Source organism: Somniosus microcephalus, chromosome 2 (assembly GCF_052327205.1).
Source record: "Somniosus microcephalus isolate GS21.2 chromosome 2, FLI_Smic_1.0, whole genome shotgun sequence".
Taxonomy (NCBI): domain Eukaryota; kingdom Metazoa; phylum Chordata; class Chondrichthyes; order Squaliformes; family Somniosidae; genus Somniosus; species Somniosus microcephalus.
This window is the reverse complement of record NC_140988.1, coordinates 79,223,776-79,238,355: the sequence shown is the minus strand read 5'-3', so window position 1 is coordinate 79,238,355 and position 14,580 is coordinate 79,223,776. Positions and strand designations below refer to the sequence as shown.

Here is a 14,580-nt window from a genome sequence, read left to right as displayed (position 1 = left end):
GCAGGAGGGTCAGATGGAAGGCGAGGAGGAGGAAGAGCAGGAGGAACCTGTGGTGCAGATGGCACCAGCATGTTTGCACATTGCTGCCCGGAGGCCAGATTTACTTAACTTTACACAGTACACCCATATGCCTCGCCAGGTTGCAAACACTCCACAGCCAGACCATAAAGCATCCTTACAATGACCAATCCATTCCTTTCACAGTCACCACCATTGCTGGAGGTAAAGTTAGGTCTAACTCACTAAGCCACTTCCCATTGTGCACACAAATTTGTCCAAGACCGGAAAGTTTTGAAAATAAATACATTTTTGGTAAGATTAAATTAACGGAAACTTCACAATAACATTGAATAAAATACCCAAGTGGCTACCCTTGTGAATCTACTTGTGTGACATCTTTCTCTTATGCATGCTTCTACAAGGGGCATCCCCTGTGGCTTCAACAGAGGTAGAGGCAGCCTCCTCACTTCCCTGCTGCACCTGCTTAGACACTTTTGGCGGTCGTCCTCTGGGTTTTGGAGCCTGTGATGGCCCCGCCAAAGTCTGCTCCTCCTGCAATTGTGCAGGGGTAGACTTAGCCATCACTGTCTGGGGAGGCATCTGGGACTCTGACTGAGGGGTTGGCAAGGGAGGGCGAGGGGCGTGGGGGGTAAGTGTGAGCGCTTGAAGAGCCCCCACTTCCATGTCCGTTCTCACCATCATCCCTCTCATGGGCCACCTGCACATCCCTGCTAGCAAGGAGCTGGAGAGCACCTTGCTGCACATCAGTGGGGTCATGAGGACCCACGTCTACACTCAGCCTTTGGGATCTATTCTCCATACATAGCCATCTATCCTCCAAAGATAGCCATCTATTCTCCATAGACACCATGTGCTCCTGTGACTGGCGCATTAGCTGCTCCATGTAGGTGGCCATCCTATCCATGGAAGAGCCTACAGTCACCATTGCCTGCGACATGGTGGTGCTCATGTTGGAGAAGAACTCCTCTATTCTCTGAACAACGGCAGTCATCGTGCTCGCAAAACCTGTCAGAGCCTCCTGCACTTGTTCCTGCAGCTCCAGGATTGCCCTCTTTCTGGATGGCCCCCGAGGCTCAGCGTCTGCATGCAGCTGAGCAGAGCTAGGAGAGTCCTGCGGCCTCCACTGAGGAGTCTCCACTGCTGTCCCAGTCTCCACCATCTGTTCTTGCTCAATTGTGATTTGTGAGACATCAGTTGACAACACTACTCTATGTCGTGAGGGAGCCACCGAGGTGTGCGTATCTGCGCTGGTGCTGGTTGGGCTTATGTCAGGTGATGCTGTGCCCTCAGAGGCTGGAGGCTCCTCTAGTGAGTCATTTTTGGCTTCCTCCTGGACAGTGCAGGGGGCTCTTGATGGACCTGTGGGAGAGTAAAGAGATGAGTTAGATATGTAATATGTATATTGGGCACAGATAACATTATGCATATCATTATCATTCAGTGGCTGCTGACATCGGCCCCTATATGAGTGACTAGCTGGAGTGCCCGGCGGTGCTGAGGGTTTTTTGAGGGCATGTTGTTATGAAAAGTAGAAATAATTTGAATCTATATATATATAAAAGGATCAGTCCGTCTGTTTGATCAATTGCATTCCCCTCTATTTGCACACTGGATTATTAGCTGTTACTCTCCCATGTCTAATTTTTTTATTTTTTTAACTTTTAAATAACTTTAATGGTAGCAAATTTGTACAGATTAATCTTTCTTTGCAGCTGCCTTTCTCATTGCTGCCAGCACATTGCTGAGTTCTTCTCTCTTCCTCTTGGCACGGATGTGGGTACCAACTCGCTTTTTGATGAATTTGAGTGCACGCTTGTCTTTAGAGACCTTCAGCAATTCCATTGCATGCCTTTCATAGGGGGCAAAACCACATACCTCACGGATCAGATCTCTGACAAACTTGGTGTGCTTGGTCAAGCGCCCTCTTGTGCGGCACTGCCTTGGGCTGGTCTCATTCTTGGTGACGGGGTGTGTTGCCTGCTGCGCGCGCACCCTGTGCCTGTCCCGTGTGTGCGTGACGTCCCTTCCGGCCGACGCCGTCGCCCCGGGTGACGCCAGCTTCCGCTCGGCTCCGTCCTGCCCCGCCAGCCTTTACCAAGATGGCGGCGATGGTTCCGCTGGGCTCCGTCCCGCCCCGCCAGCCTTTACCAAGATGGCGACGATGGCTCTGCTCGGCTCCGCCAGCCTTTACCAAGATGGCGGCGATCGCGGGCCGCTGGTTTGGAATCGGGTGCAGCGGGACGGGCGGTGCCTAGCTCGGGCGTGGCTGCCGAGGAGAGGCTGAGGCTTCGAGGCCTGAAGCCTGCAGGCAGCTCATCCACCGCTGAGGGGAGGAAAGCCCGAGTCCCCGACGCACGGCCGCAAACGGAGCCGAGCCCCGGGACCGGGCCGAGGGGGGGAAAGCCCGAGTCCCCGGCCTGTGGCCGCAAATGGAAAAAGAGCTTACCTACAGGGTTCAGCTGGGGATCCGTTATCTTAAAAAGCCTCATAAAACGTTAAACGCGAACTTAGTGTATCATGCACTCCTTTGCAAATGGATTTTTTTTTCTTTTGAAACCAACTTTTTTTTTGCTGGAAATCTATATTTCATATCATTTAATCCCCATCTGCGTCGTTTCTGGCATTGCCTCCAGTGGTTAATGTGTCAATAAGAATGAATCAACAATTTCCTCACCTCCATTACCATTTTTTTAGCTTGAGGCCTGGCAGGTGTTTAATGGCCGCCGCTCAGCTCCCGCTCCCGCACTAACGGCAGTTTGAAGGATTAGGCCCCGCCCACCCCATAGGATTGGTCAACCATCACGTCACTCAACGCTAATGAGCGGTAGGATTGGTCAACCGCTAATGAGCGGATTTTTGAATGTTTTTGTATACTGTCCAAACAATTTTTGTCTGACCAAAAAGCAAATATGCCTATGAGACTCCCCTAATCATAAGCTTTCTTTTGATATAACATATGTGTAGGTACGCTCTATAACTTTTGAGTGTATAGCGGACAGACAGACAAACAGACAGACAGACATACAGACAGACAGACATACAGACAGACAAACAGACAGACGGACATACAGACAGACAGACGGACGGATTCTTTTATATATATAGATGTGTGCCATGTAGCTGTATGAAAAGTGATTCTATCACCAGGTTTCTGAGATGTCCCCCTCTCTCCATCTCCCACTTCCGGGTGCTCGGACACTCCAGACAGCTCCAATGCAGCCTCCTCTGCAGTGGTCAGGGTTGTGAGTGATGGAGGTCCTCCACCAGTTCTCTCCCTCCCCCTCTTATTGTGGGCTCTCTTTTCCTGCAAGGAGGGAAAGAAGAGAAGGTTGAGTGAGAGTGATGGGATGAGTGCAAGGAATGGATGGGTTACATGTGTAGAGAGTGACTATGATGGAGTGGGGTGGCAATTCCAAGTAGCCTCCTTGTGGGTTGTTAGTTGGTATGATTGCATTAGGATGAGGGTGAGTGTGAGGGGTGGCTAGTAAGATGGGGATGTGATAATGTAGATAGAGAGAGAGGGATGGGTGGAGGTGCAAGGTATGTTGGTGTGAGTAAGGCTGTGCAGGAGTAGGATTGGAAAGGCAGAGTGATGGGGATGTGATGAGAGGCACAGCAGGATGAAGGTGAGTGTGGCTTTCCTGATCTCACAAGATCGTTTAACTGTTTGCGGCACTGCACCCGGTTTCTCCTCATGACGTCTCTGCTGTTCACCTCCTCGGATATCTGGACCCAGGCTCCTTTGCTTTGCTGTGGAGGTCACTTCCGCCCATCATGAGGGAAGAGGACCTCCCTGCGTGCTCTGACTCCATCCATAAGCATGTGGAGGGAGTCATCGGAGAACCTGGGTGCAGCCCTTTGCCTCTGTACAGTCATTTGTGCTCATGTGTGCAGCAGTGGAAATCAACTGCACTGACTGCACACTCCTAGATGAACCTTCAAATGCAATGTGGCAATGGTCCCTTTAAATATACCGGCTGAAAACGTGTCATTGATGACATAACCAGACTCATTCCATTTAATTGGGTCGGGCAACACGCAGGGTGGGCATAACAGGCCCCATTATCGCAAAATCATTCTGTGGAGTGGGATGGAGGTAGCAATGGGGTTGGGACCTGACATGGCGGCCGCCCGCACTGGATCCACCAAGGTAAGGAAAATTCCAGCCATTGTGTCACAAGAGTCTAGAACTACTGGGATCCTTTATTTGATAGATGCAAAGAATTGGTGCCTGATCAATCATCAGTAAATTGATACAAATATTAATGGAATGAACTTATCTGAATTATTGATGGGAAAGGAATTAAGTCATTTCTATAATGCATTATGGAATAATTTTACAAAATCACACTCCTACGTGCAGCCTTGCCCACCAGGAGTGTATATCTGAAATTCATGCATGCAATTTCACCTCCCTCCAATTTTCCATCCGTATATTTAATGGATGGGAAATTGCGGCCAGTGAGTGCCAAAATCCCGATATGCACTCCTGGTGGGCAAGGCTCCACGCGAGGAACACAATTGCAGAGACTGAAGGGGGAGGGAACAAAAAAGAGACAGGCAATAGTCAAGGGAATGGAAACAAAGGGGGCAATTTTAACTCCCCAGGATGGGTGGGAAAGGAGGTTAAAAATTCAAAAATGGGAAACCCGACCCCAGCTTGCCTTCAACACGCCCACTTTCGGTTTTAACGGAGCTGGGTTGGGGATGCTCTCCACAGGCGGGTTGTCATTAAAATATTTTAATGAGGCTACAAGCCTCAAATTTAACCAGAGTTTTACTTTTAACGCCTGCGGGATGGTTTTCCCAGGGCTTGGGAAAGCTGGGTGCTGAAGGGAGGCGAGAAACGCTGGATCCATCGGGTAAGTGCCTTTCCAGCACTGCTAGTGAGCCAGGTGGAACAGGAATGCTTCCCCTCTGGCCCCTCAAGCTTACCTGCTTACCTCCCCATGATTGGACCCCCATGTTTGGAGCCCCCACTTACTCACGCTCCCCCCCCCCACACCCCGATATCCTCTCCAGAACCCCATGATGTCTTTTCTGGACCCCCCCGATCTAATCCCAGCCTCCCCGATGTCCTCTCCGACCCTTCCCGATCTAATCCCAGGCTTCCACGATGTCCTCTCCAGCACCCCTGATCTAATCACGGCCCTCCACAATGTCCCCTCCCTCCTCTCCGCTCCCCGGCTGCGGCCCAGCACTGCAGACCTTCCCGCCAGACAGACAGACAGCCTCTCAATCTGGCCGGCTGCCAGCCGGGAAACAGAGTCAAAAAAATTAAAAGCTGTCCTGCCGTTAAATTCGGCAGGACCTCCACGAAACCCGTACCTTCTGGGGTCCCCAGTCGCTACACTTCTACCCCACTCCTGTAAATATCGGGGACAAAAGGTGTCAACATGAGTATTTAGCCTCGCTCCTGACAGCATGTTTGACAGCTGCTGAAGTGAAGGAAGACCTGTCAAATCTATGAATAGAGATCAGCCCCAAAACATAAGTAAAACTTCAAATAAATTTTTTAAAAATCACATTTTTAAAATGACTATAAATTACATAATTAAACAAAAGTAAACAAAAATTTAAATTTTTGAAAAAAATAATTTAAGTTTTTAACGGGGTTCTGATTGTTCCGACTCTTATGTAACATTAAAATTTAGTTAGCATTTGGATGCTGATGCAAGTAGCATGTGCTGATATGGCATATAATCTGGGTCTGTCAACCCTGTGTCACTCTATGCAGGGTTGGCAGACTCCGATTATATGCCAGCTGTCTTTGCATCATAACAGTCCATTTTAATATTAACACACTCATACCGGAGAACAGCAACTTGTACAAAGTAGTCATTTGTCTTTTTCAGTAATATGATTGAGAAAGAACATAATTCTACATTTTAGTTTGCAAAGTATGAAATAGTAAGTATATAAATGCAAGTAATAATAGAATTACAATTGTAGGAGTTCTCGGAGATGCTTAAAAAGATTGTGGGGCAATTCTTGAATCCTGTTGGAAGACAAGTCCCTGAAGAAAGACACAAAAAGGTCATTTCAGTTCCAGCAAAATATAACAAGACATGTCAGAAAGAAACCGAGAGGATCTATGTAAAAGATCAGCTGTGAATTCAGTCTACTTTCTAGTGAACACAAGTGCAACTTTCACCTGCCACAAATCTAAGTGAGTCTAGTATTACACCAGCTTCCATCATCTTCCTACAAATAAGTTTCAAAACTAATCAAAGATTAAAAAAAAATTCTGTTTTCCTTCATTTAAAAGCCCCCCCCCCCCCCCTTTTAGTTTTCCTCATACCCATTCCCAAGTGGACAGGCAGGTGACCTGCTTGTGTGTTTCTGTCTGACCCACTTTGTGACCAGTGCTACACAGGACGACAGCAGTGGCATGATCTGATTTTTCAGTCTATTCTGGAGCACAAGTATTTTGCCTCTATGTGACATCTCCCCAAGATGGGAGTCACTGTGTGGAGAATTGTGGGTACTAAAAATATTGTCCCACCTGTGACACAGTAGATAAATGTGATATTCCCCGAGGCCATCTTGCATCAATTTTTTTTAAACCACAGAACTTACTTGTGTTTAATGGATTCTTTAGATTATTCGTTATAGTGATGTTTTCTATCAACTGGGTACTTAAATAGAATTTCAAATTTATATGGCCAATTTTTATGAATAGTAACGTTAATGTTTTAATCTTTAGATTGCCAGTGGTCTTGGAGATTTCTAGGCTTCTGTGGTGAGCTAGTTTTTTAAATTTATGATTTACCATGATGCCAAAATGAGCTATCATTACAGTAATAATGCTAGTCAGATGTCAGAAGTAGTTTTTTATATTAACCTTGAACTCCTAAAGTAAGCATTTAAAATTCATTTCCTTTTTTGTAGATGTTTTTTCCGCTTTCTCCCTCCGCATTTTCCCTTATTGTCTCGATCCTCTCCTATTTTTATTATTTAAATTTTGCTTGTTTATTGCTTGTTGTATACCTTAAGAATACATTTCCCACTTTGTGCCCCCGGCAGGGAAGTTGAATAAATAGATGTGCACTGCTGGAGGCAAGGTTCCCACCGGCAGCAAGACGTTGGAAAATTACCTCATTTTTTCTAAAACATAGTTTCTCATTTTATAAATATTTAAGTACTTAACATTTTTCTGTTGCCCTCAGGGTCCCACATCAAGTTACTAAAAATGATAGCCCAGGCACTATTTTCTTAAGCCAGTCATGGCTGAGGACTTCACCTCTCATTCTTCTAAATTCCAATGAGTATAGGCCCAACCTGCTCAACCTTTCCTCATAGGTCAACCCCCTCATCTCTGGAATTAATCTAGTGAATCGTCTCTGAACTGCCTCCAATGCAAGTACAGTATATCCTTCCTTAAAGAAGGAGACCAAAACTGTACGCAGTACTCAAGGTGTGGTCTCACCAATACCTGTACAGTTCAGGCAGGACTTCCCTGCTTTTATACTCCAACCCCCTTGCAATAAGGCCAACATTCCATTTGTCTTTTTGATTACTTGCTGTACCTGCATGCTAACTCTCAGGTGCTCTGGCAGCTCGGTAGATAACTTGTCTACCACTAGGCATCACCAAAACAATTAATCTTGTCATCAGTGTCCTGAGGGTTAATTAACAACAGCTGGCAAAGATGATAGCAGATTTATCAACAGTGAACGTTGGGGTAATGCAAAATCATTCACAGGGTAGTGAATTGTCCCTTGAGCCTGTGGGGCAAGTGGATTAGAAATTTCCATAACTTTAAAATAATTTCAAATAGTGATATAGAAAAAGGTTGGCGGTGCTCATAACCCCGTCAGTGAATAAAGTCATATGAGATCACTAGCATTATTCCTGGGTCTGAACTTCTCACCCAAGGGGGAATTTTAACTCCATCCAACAGGCGGAAATCGGGCAGAATGGGAGTTAAAATCCAAGAAAATACATGTGTTCCATGACGTACCGAGAACCACAAATCTACTTTAACGGGCTACTGAGCTGCGGATGCTCCATTCAGTAAAACCTGGGCAAGAAGTGGAGTCCTTTACGGGTATGCGCAAATGCTCCTCCCGCCCCACGAAGAAAGTTTCAGCCAGTGCCACCCTGGGCTCTCCCTCTTTCCATGTTTACAAAACCCTGCCGCTTCCCCCTCTCCCAATATTAGCTGGCCAGAATCTGGAGAGCTGCCTCTAGATGCTCGTTCCGGGCAGGTAGTTCACCGCATCTATGTTAATGAGCAGGGCACTTGCAGCATCTCCCAGGGGGGGCAGGCATGTGCATTCTGCTGCCTGACCCCCTGGAAGTTATAATTCCCTTTTTAATATTTCTCGTAGTTAAGGAGATCAACATGTGGCACAACATTACATCTCCAGATGTTCAGTCACAGGTTTCCCACCTCTTTTTCAACTCCTTACAAGATTGCTTTTCCCCATGCACCTAACTTGGACGGGAGGAAAATGCAGTTAATACCATAGACTTTCTCAAGATCACTTAAATGCTCTGGAGAAATGTTTGGAGGAAAGCAAGTCAGATGGTTTTCCCCTGCCCTTAAAATGGACTGCTGCATTATCACAAGACATAAGAAATAAGAGCAGGAGTAGGTCATTTGGCCTCTCAAGCCTGCTCCGCCATTCAATAAGATCATGGCTGATCTTCTACCTCATCTCCACTTTCCTGCACTATCCCCATATTCCTTGATTCCCTTAATATCCAAAAAACTATCGATCTCTGTCTTGAATATACTCAACGACTGAACCTCCACAGCCCTCTGGGGTAGAGAATTCCAAAGATTCACCATGCTCTGAGTGAAGACATTTCTCTTCATCTCGGTCCTAAATGGCCGGCCCCTTATTCTGAGACTGTGACCCCTGGTTCTAGACTCCCCAGCCAAGGAAAACATCCTCCATGCATCTACACTGTCAAGCCCTGTAAGAATTTTGTATGTTTCAATGAGATCACCTCTCATTCTTCTAAACTCTAGAGAATATAGGCTTAGTCTACTCAATCTCTCCTTATCGGACAATTCCCCATCCCAGGCATCAGTCTGGTGAACCTTTGTTGCATTCCCTCTATGGCAAGTATATCCTTCCTTAGGTAAGGAGACCAAAACTGTACACAATACTCCAGGTGTGGTCTCACCAGGGCCCTATATAATTGCAGTTCATTCATCCTGTTGGTTTAGCTGAGAATTGGCAAAACACATCCAAATGTTGCCATGAGGTTTAGACCGACAGAGAGACTAGCCATTGCTACCGTTTCATTAAACTTTACAATTTAATACACATTTCCTTTCAGTCCTTGAAAAACTTACAGTTCTCCTAGCTTCTGTAATGGCACAAAAGCACTTTCATGTATAGAGCTGATTTTATTCCTGCGGAGTACCCTGAAAAGAATGTAAATATTAGACTGGTAAATGTATGGAGATGTTACTGATTTACTGCATCAGTTACCTGGTTTAATTCCTGTCAGATTGTAATTTTTCTTGTGAATCCACAATGACCAAAACACAAAAACAGAAAATGGTAGAAGTGCTGGTCAATCAGCAACTAAAAGATCAAAAAAGGGTTAATGTTTGGGTTATCCCTCCTAGTTTTGCTGAAGCGCTAAACTCAATAGGTTAATCTGTCTTTTTTTGTGCATTTCCAGCATTTTCTATTTTTATTTTAGGTTTTCACATATTTTTATATGTTACATTTCAAAATATTTGCCAATATAAATAAATCCACTAATTGCAACAATCAATTTGAATCTTTGATGAAAGTGAATAAAATGATGATTGTCACAAATAGTTGTGAGCTTAGGGCTGGAGATCATGGCCCAGAAATTCGGGTCCCAACACGTGAGTACGCATGGGGCACTCACGTGCGGACCCGATGGAAGTGCCGGTTTCTTGCATGCACTACGCATGCGCGGGAAACCGGCACTTCCGATCCTCTGAACGAAGGGGTTCAGAGGTCGAATGGGTGCGCGCGGGAGTCTGCGCGTGCGCTTTGAACTTACGTTTTTTTTACAGGTTTTTCCGTGAGGGTAAGTCTTTAGATTTTAGAAATGTAAAAACCAGGCGTAAGGACTGCATTTTAAAAGGTAAGTGGTCAATTAATTAAAATTAAAACATTTTTTCCACAGGTTTATTATTTTTAAATACTTTAAAGCAAGGTAAGTTTATTTTTAGCCCCGTTTTTTTATAAAATTATTTTTTTCAAAAATTTAAATTATTGTTTAAAATAGTTATTTAATGTAATTTATAGTTTATTTAAAAAGTGTGATTAAAAAAAACATTTATTTGAAGGTTAACTACTGTTTTGGGCCCTCAGCATTCATACATTTTGACAGGTCTTTCTGTCAATCTTATGAATGGGCATTTCCCTCCTCCGATTGGCTGCCCATGACTCACGTGATCCCAGGGGACGCATCGCACTAACTACGCCCCTGGGACATGCCAGCACAGCGCGCCGGCCTCTGGGCCAGGCCCCGGAGAGGAATTCTACGCAGGCCCAGAGCTCAACTGCTGGTGCGCTAGGTAAGTGTAGGTCGGGGGCTTGCACCCACGGGAAGCCCCCGACCCGAATATCTGGGCCAATAGTTGACAATTCTCAGTTTTCTTCCAAACAAATCACACTACTACTATGCGACAAGATGGATTAGAATTCAGAAGGAAAATGGAAATGCCAATAAAGAGATTTATCAGTAAGCTATTGATTAAAGCACAGTATAGGCTTCATTTTCTAAATAAGAGCACTGTAAAAAGATGAAAATAAAGGCTGTGGCAGCAATGAAAGAGATGATTATATCATCAACCTTTGTCAGAGTATGACCCATCATTTTATGGAGTTATCCAGGAATGCTGAGGAAGATACTGCAGTCTGGTTTTATTCCTCAGATCACAGCTCATTCTATCTTGGTACAGCTGGGACAGAGAATAGCTGGTGAAGGGCTGATAGCTCTACCAGTGAAATGGGATTTTGAAAGTTTGATTGTTTTAGAAGGGTTCTTGTGAATAAATTGTTTGTAATCGTGGAGTGATTTAATATTAAAGAACTGAATTCAGAAACTAAAGCTAAATGAAACAAGGTGAAAGTTTAGTGAGAAACCATGAAACAATCTACATGAGGCATATGGGAAGTTGTTTGAATGAAAACGGTAGATTTCTATGAACGTTTTACTTACAGTACAGTTAACTGGGTGCAGTACGTAAAAGTACCGTTCTTCACAGTTTCAATTTGGTTACCTTCAAAATCCCTAGAATAGAGATTAGGTAAAATCTATTGCAAATTAACTGAATTTAGAAAGTTTTATTACACAATCCTTAAGCATGTCTCACATTTTCTCCAAGGTATTTAGAAGCAAATACAAAGAACCAAAAGTAGCAATGGTTTGCAACATCTAATCCATAATCCTAGTCTAGTCTGGGAAACATTGATAGAATTAGTCATTTGTGACTTAGTCAAGAGCTTATAAACCAATTTGCCTGAGAGCTGAACATGTGCCATCATCAAACCACAAGCTTAAAGAAAGTTGTGATATCCAAGTGAGTCAAAGCTCCTAAAACTTTAACATAGATGGAAGATGGAAAGCCGCAACTAATAGCAGTGGTGACATTTTGACCTAGTATTCAAACAAACACGCACAAAGCAATGATCCCAATTAGCCAACGATAGTTAGGAGTTGACAATAATTGCCTGATGTAGATATATGAATCCAAATTAAGTTACTAACTTAAAAAACTGTAACAAAACCCATTATTCACCATTTTATTATCCTGATATTTGGGAGTTACGCTAGTAACAGTTCTAACTGCTAGTTATAATGCTTACAATTCCTGGTTGCTTCACTGCATAATAAATACTGACATGGGTACTAATACAGTGAAATCTTAAAAACACAGATTAAATTGGCTAATAAAAGAAATGCTTGGATCATTACTACTATGTAATTCCTATTTGTTACTTAAAAGAGAATAGCGTCATGTGGAGCAGGCAGATGGAAAATTGTAGGAGGCACCAGCAGCGCAGAAAAGGTAACACTCTGCGCTCCTCTCTCCTTTATCTTCCTTGTTGACTGAGCACCATCGCATTTTCACCCTCTTAAAGCAGCACTTGTTCATTTAACCCTTTAATGTGCTCTCTAGTTAAGCTGGGTGGGGTGGTGGTGTGGGCGCTACAACTTGGCATTTTGTACTATGGGTACCCAGCTTCCCTCGCAGCAATTATTTACATGCACAACCCTAAAATCCCTTCCTCCGCTCAACAGCCTCATACTCCCACTTGGCACAGAATCTAACTAGTTTTACCCTCATTTACCTTTTTGCAGAGGAAATTGGTAGACAATTCTTGCCAAAGACAGGGTACTGGAGGGACATACACACTTTTAAACACACACTTCAAAGAGAAGTCTGTGAAGCTAGTGGGGAGACACTCAGCTTTTGTTATGGGAGATAGCAAGGTCGATGGCATCTGGCAGGCACCAGGTTACTGACTGCACACCTACACAGTTGCCCTGTCATCTCTGTGAAGCACCACACCGCCACAACCTTCTACCTCCTTCTTTGTCTCCTTAATTGCAATGATGTGAGCTCACCCATTCTTAGCTTTTACCTTCCTTCCTCGCAGATCCACCACAGCAACGGGTGGTGCGGGAGGAGGAAGATGATGATGGTATCGAAGAGGAGGATGAGGACCAAGCCGCCCAGGAGTCACAGATGCATTCTATTGCTGTCTCTCAGGACAACAGAATGTGCCAGGCTTGCGATGATCTGGCAGGCAAATCGTGGGAGAGCTGGAGAATCGCAAGGAAACTCGGGGGAAATTGTTTAAATATGGAAGTCGGGGCAACACCATTCCAGCATGGTAAATGTGGCAGAAATGGCAAGGAAATTTACCCCGCCCCCAAGATCTGTTAGTATTAGCAACTTGAAATATATGAAAATTAATGGGAAAATGGATTTAGACCATATATGTGGCCCCTGAAATACCATTGGTCACACCTCAAAGACAAAAAAGCCTGGTAAAAGCGCTTAGTCATAATAACTGAAACAAGTATCTATAATAAAAAAGCTTTCATTTATTGAATTTTATTGCCACTCTCATTGTAATTCATGGCCCTAACCAGCAGTTTGTATGTAGTTACAATGGCTCATTGGTAGATGGCGTTTCAAGCCTGTGTATTTAAAATAAAGAGGCACAATTTTCAAAAAAAAGTATTTGAAGGTCTCAAGATGTTTATGTAAATTAGCAACTGTAGTGGTCCCGCCATCGAGTCCTGAGGCACACCACTAAGTACTTCCCTCTGCCCCCCCCCCCACATGACATAATTCCTCCAATGAATACTGATTGGCTCAGATTTTGTTGAAAAAATAAGGGTGTCTGAATGATGCACGCCGTTATTAATGCACAAACCAGCCAGCAACTTGAGCGAGGAAGAGATAACCTGTGAATTGTAAATCATCACAATTTGCTGGTCGATTTGTGGCACTCTGTCGTTTGCTTTGGGAAAACAGCGTCTCGCCTTTAATCTCCCCACGATTAGTTGCCCATTAAACTCGCCACTGAAAGTTAAATCTAGTATTAACTCCGTAAGTATCCTTTTAACAATGTGATAATTGTTAATGACTGGCAATCAACTGCTCTTGCCCAGAAAGTTTATTTTATTCGTTCGTGGGATGTGGATGTCGCTGGCAAGGCCCGCATTTATTGCCCATCCCTAATTGCCCTTGAGAAGGTTACGAATGCTTCAGCCTTGTCTTTTGCGCTCACGTTCTGGGCTCCCCCATCACTGAGGATGGGGATGTTCATGGCGCCTCCTCATCCCATTAGTTGTTTAATTGTCCACCACTTTCATGAGTGGATGTGGCAGGAGTGCAAAGCTTTAATCTGATCCATTGGTTGTGGGATCACTTAGCTCTATCTATAGCATGCTGTTTAGCATGTATGTAGTCCTGTGTTGTAGCTTCACCAGGTTGGCATCTCATTTTTAGGTATGCCTAGTGCTGCTCCTGGCATGCTCTTTTGCACTCCTCATTGAACCATGGTTGGTCCCCTGGCTTGATGACAATGGTAGTTGAGGGATATGCCGGGCCATGAGGTTACAGATTGTGATGGAATACAATTCTGCTGCTGCTGATGGCCCACACACCTCAAGATGCCCAGTTTTAAGCAACTAGATTTGTTCTGAATCTATCCCATTTAGCAAGGTGGTAGTGCCACACAACACAAATGGAGGGTTTCCTCAGTTTGGAGATGGGACTTCGTCTCCACAAGGACTGTGCGGTGGTCACCGCTACCAATGCTGTTATGGACAGATGCATCTGCGACAGGTGGATTGGTGAGGACGAGGTCAAGTATGTTTTTTCCTCGTGTTGGTTTTGTCATCACCTGTCACAGGCCCAGACTGGTAGCTATATTCTTCAGGACTCGCCCAGCTCTGTTAGTAGTGATGCTACTGAGCCAATCTTGGTGATGGACATAAGTGCTTCTTCCAAGTGTTGTTCAACATGGAGGAGTACTGATTCATCAGCTGAGGGAGGGCGGTAGGTGGTAATCAGCAGGAGATTTTCTTGCCCAA

General features: G+C 44.6%; 1 protein-coding gene across 1 annotated transcript in view; it reads right to left on the bottom strand.

Moving 5' to 3' along the window:
* Nucleotides 1-14,580, bottom strand: part of rxfp1 (relaxin family peptide receptor 1) — a 182,136-nt gene that overhangs the window by 43,066 nt on the left and 124,490 nt on the right. Inside the window, exons 11-13 of the mRNA XM_085963923.1 lie at nucleotides 11,188-11,259; nucleotides 9,332-9,403; nucleotides 5,966-6,037 (exon numbers count right to left, since the gene is read on the bottom strand). Coding sequence (XP_085820049.1) covers nucleotides 5,966-6,037; nucleotides 9,332-9,403; nucleotides 11,188-11,259 — 216 coding nt within the window. The remainder of the gene's footprint in view (nucleotides 1-5,965; nucleotides 6,038-9,331; nucleotides 9,404-11,187; nucleotides 11,260-14,580) is intronic.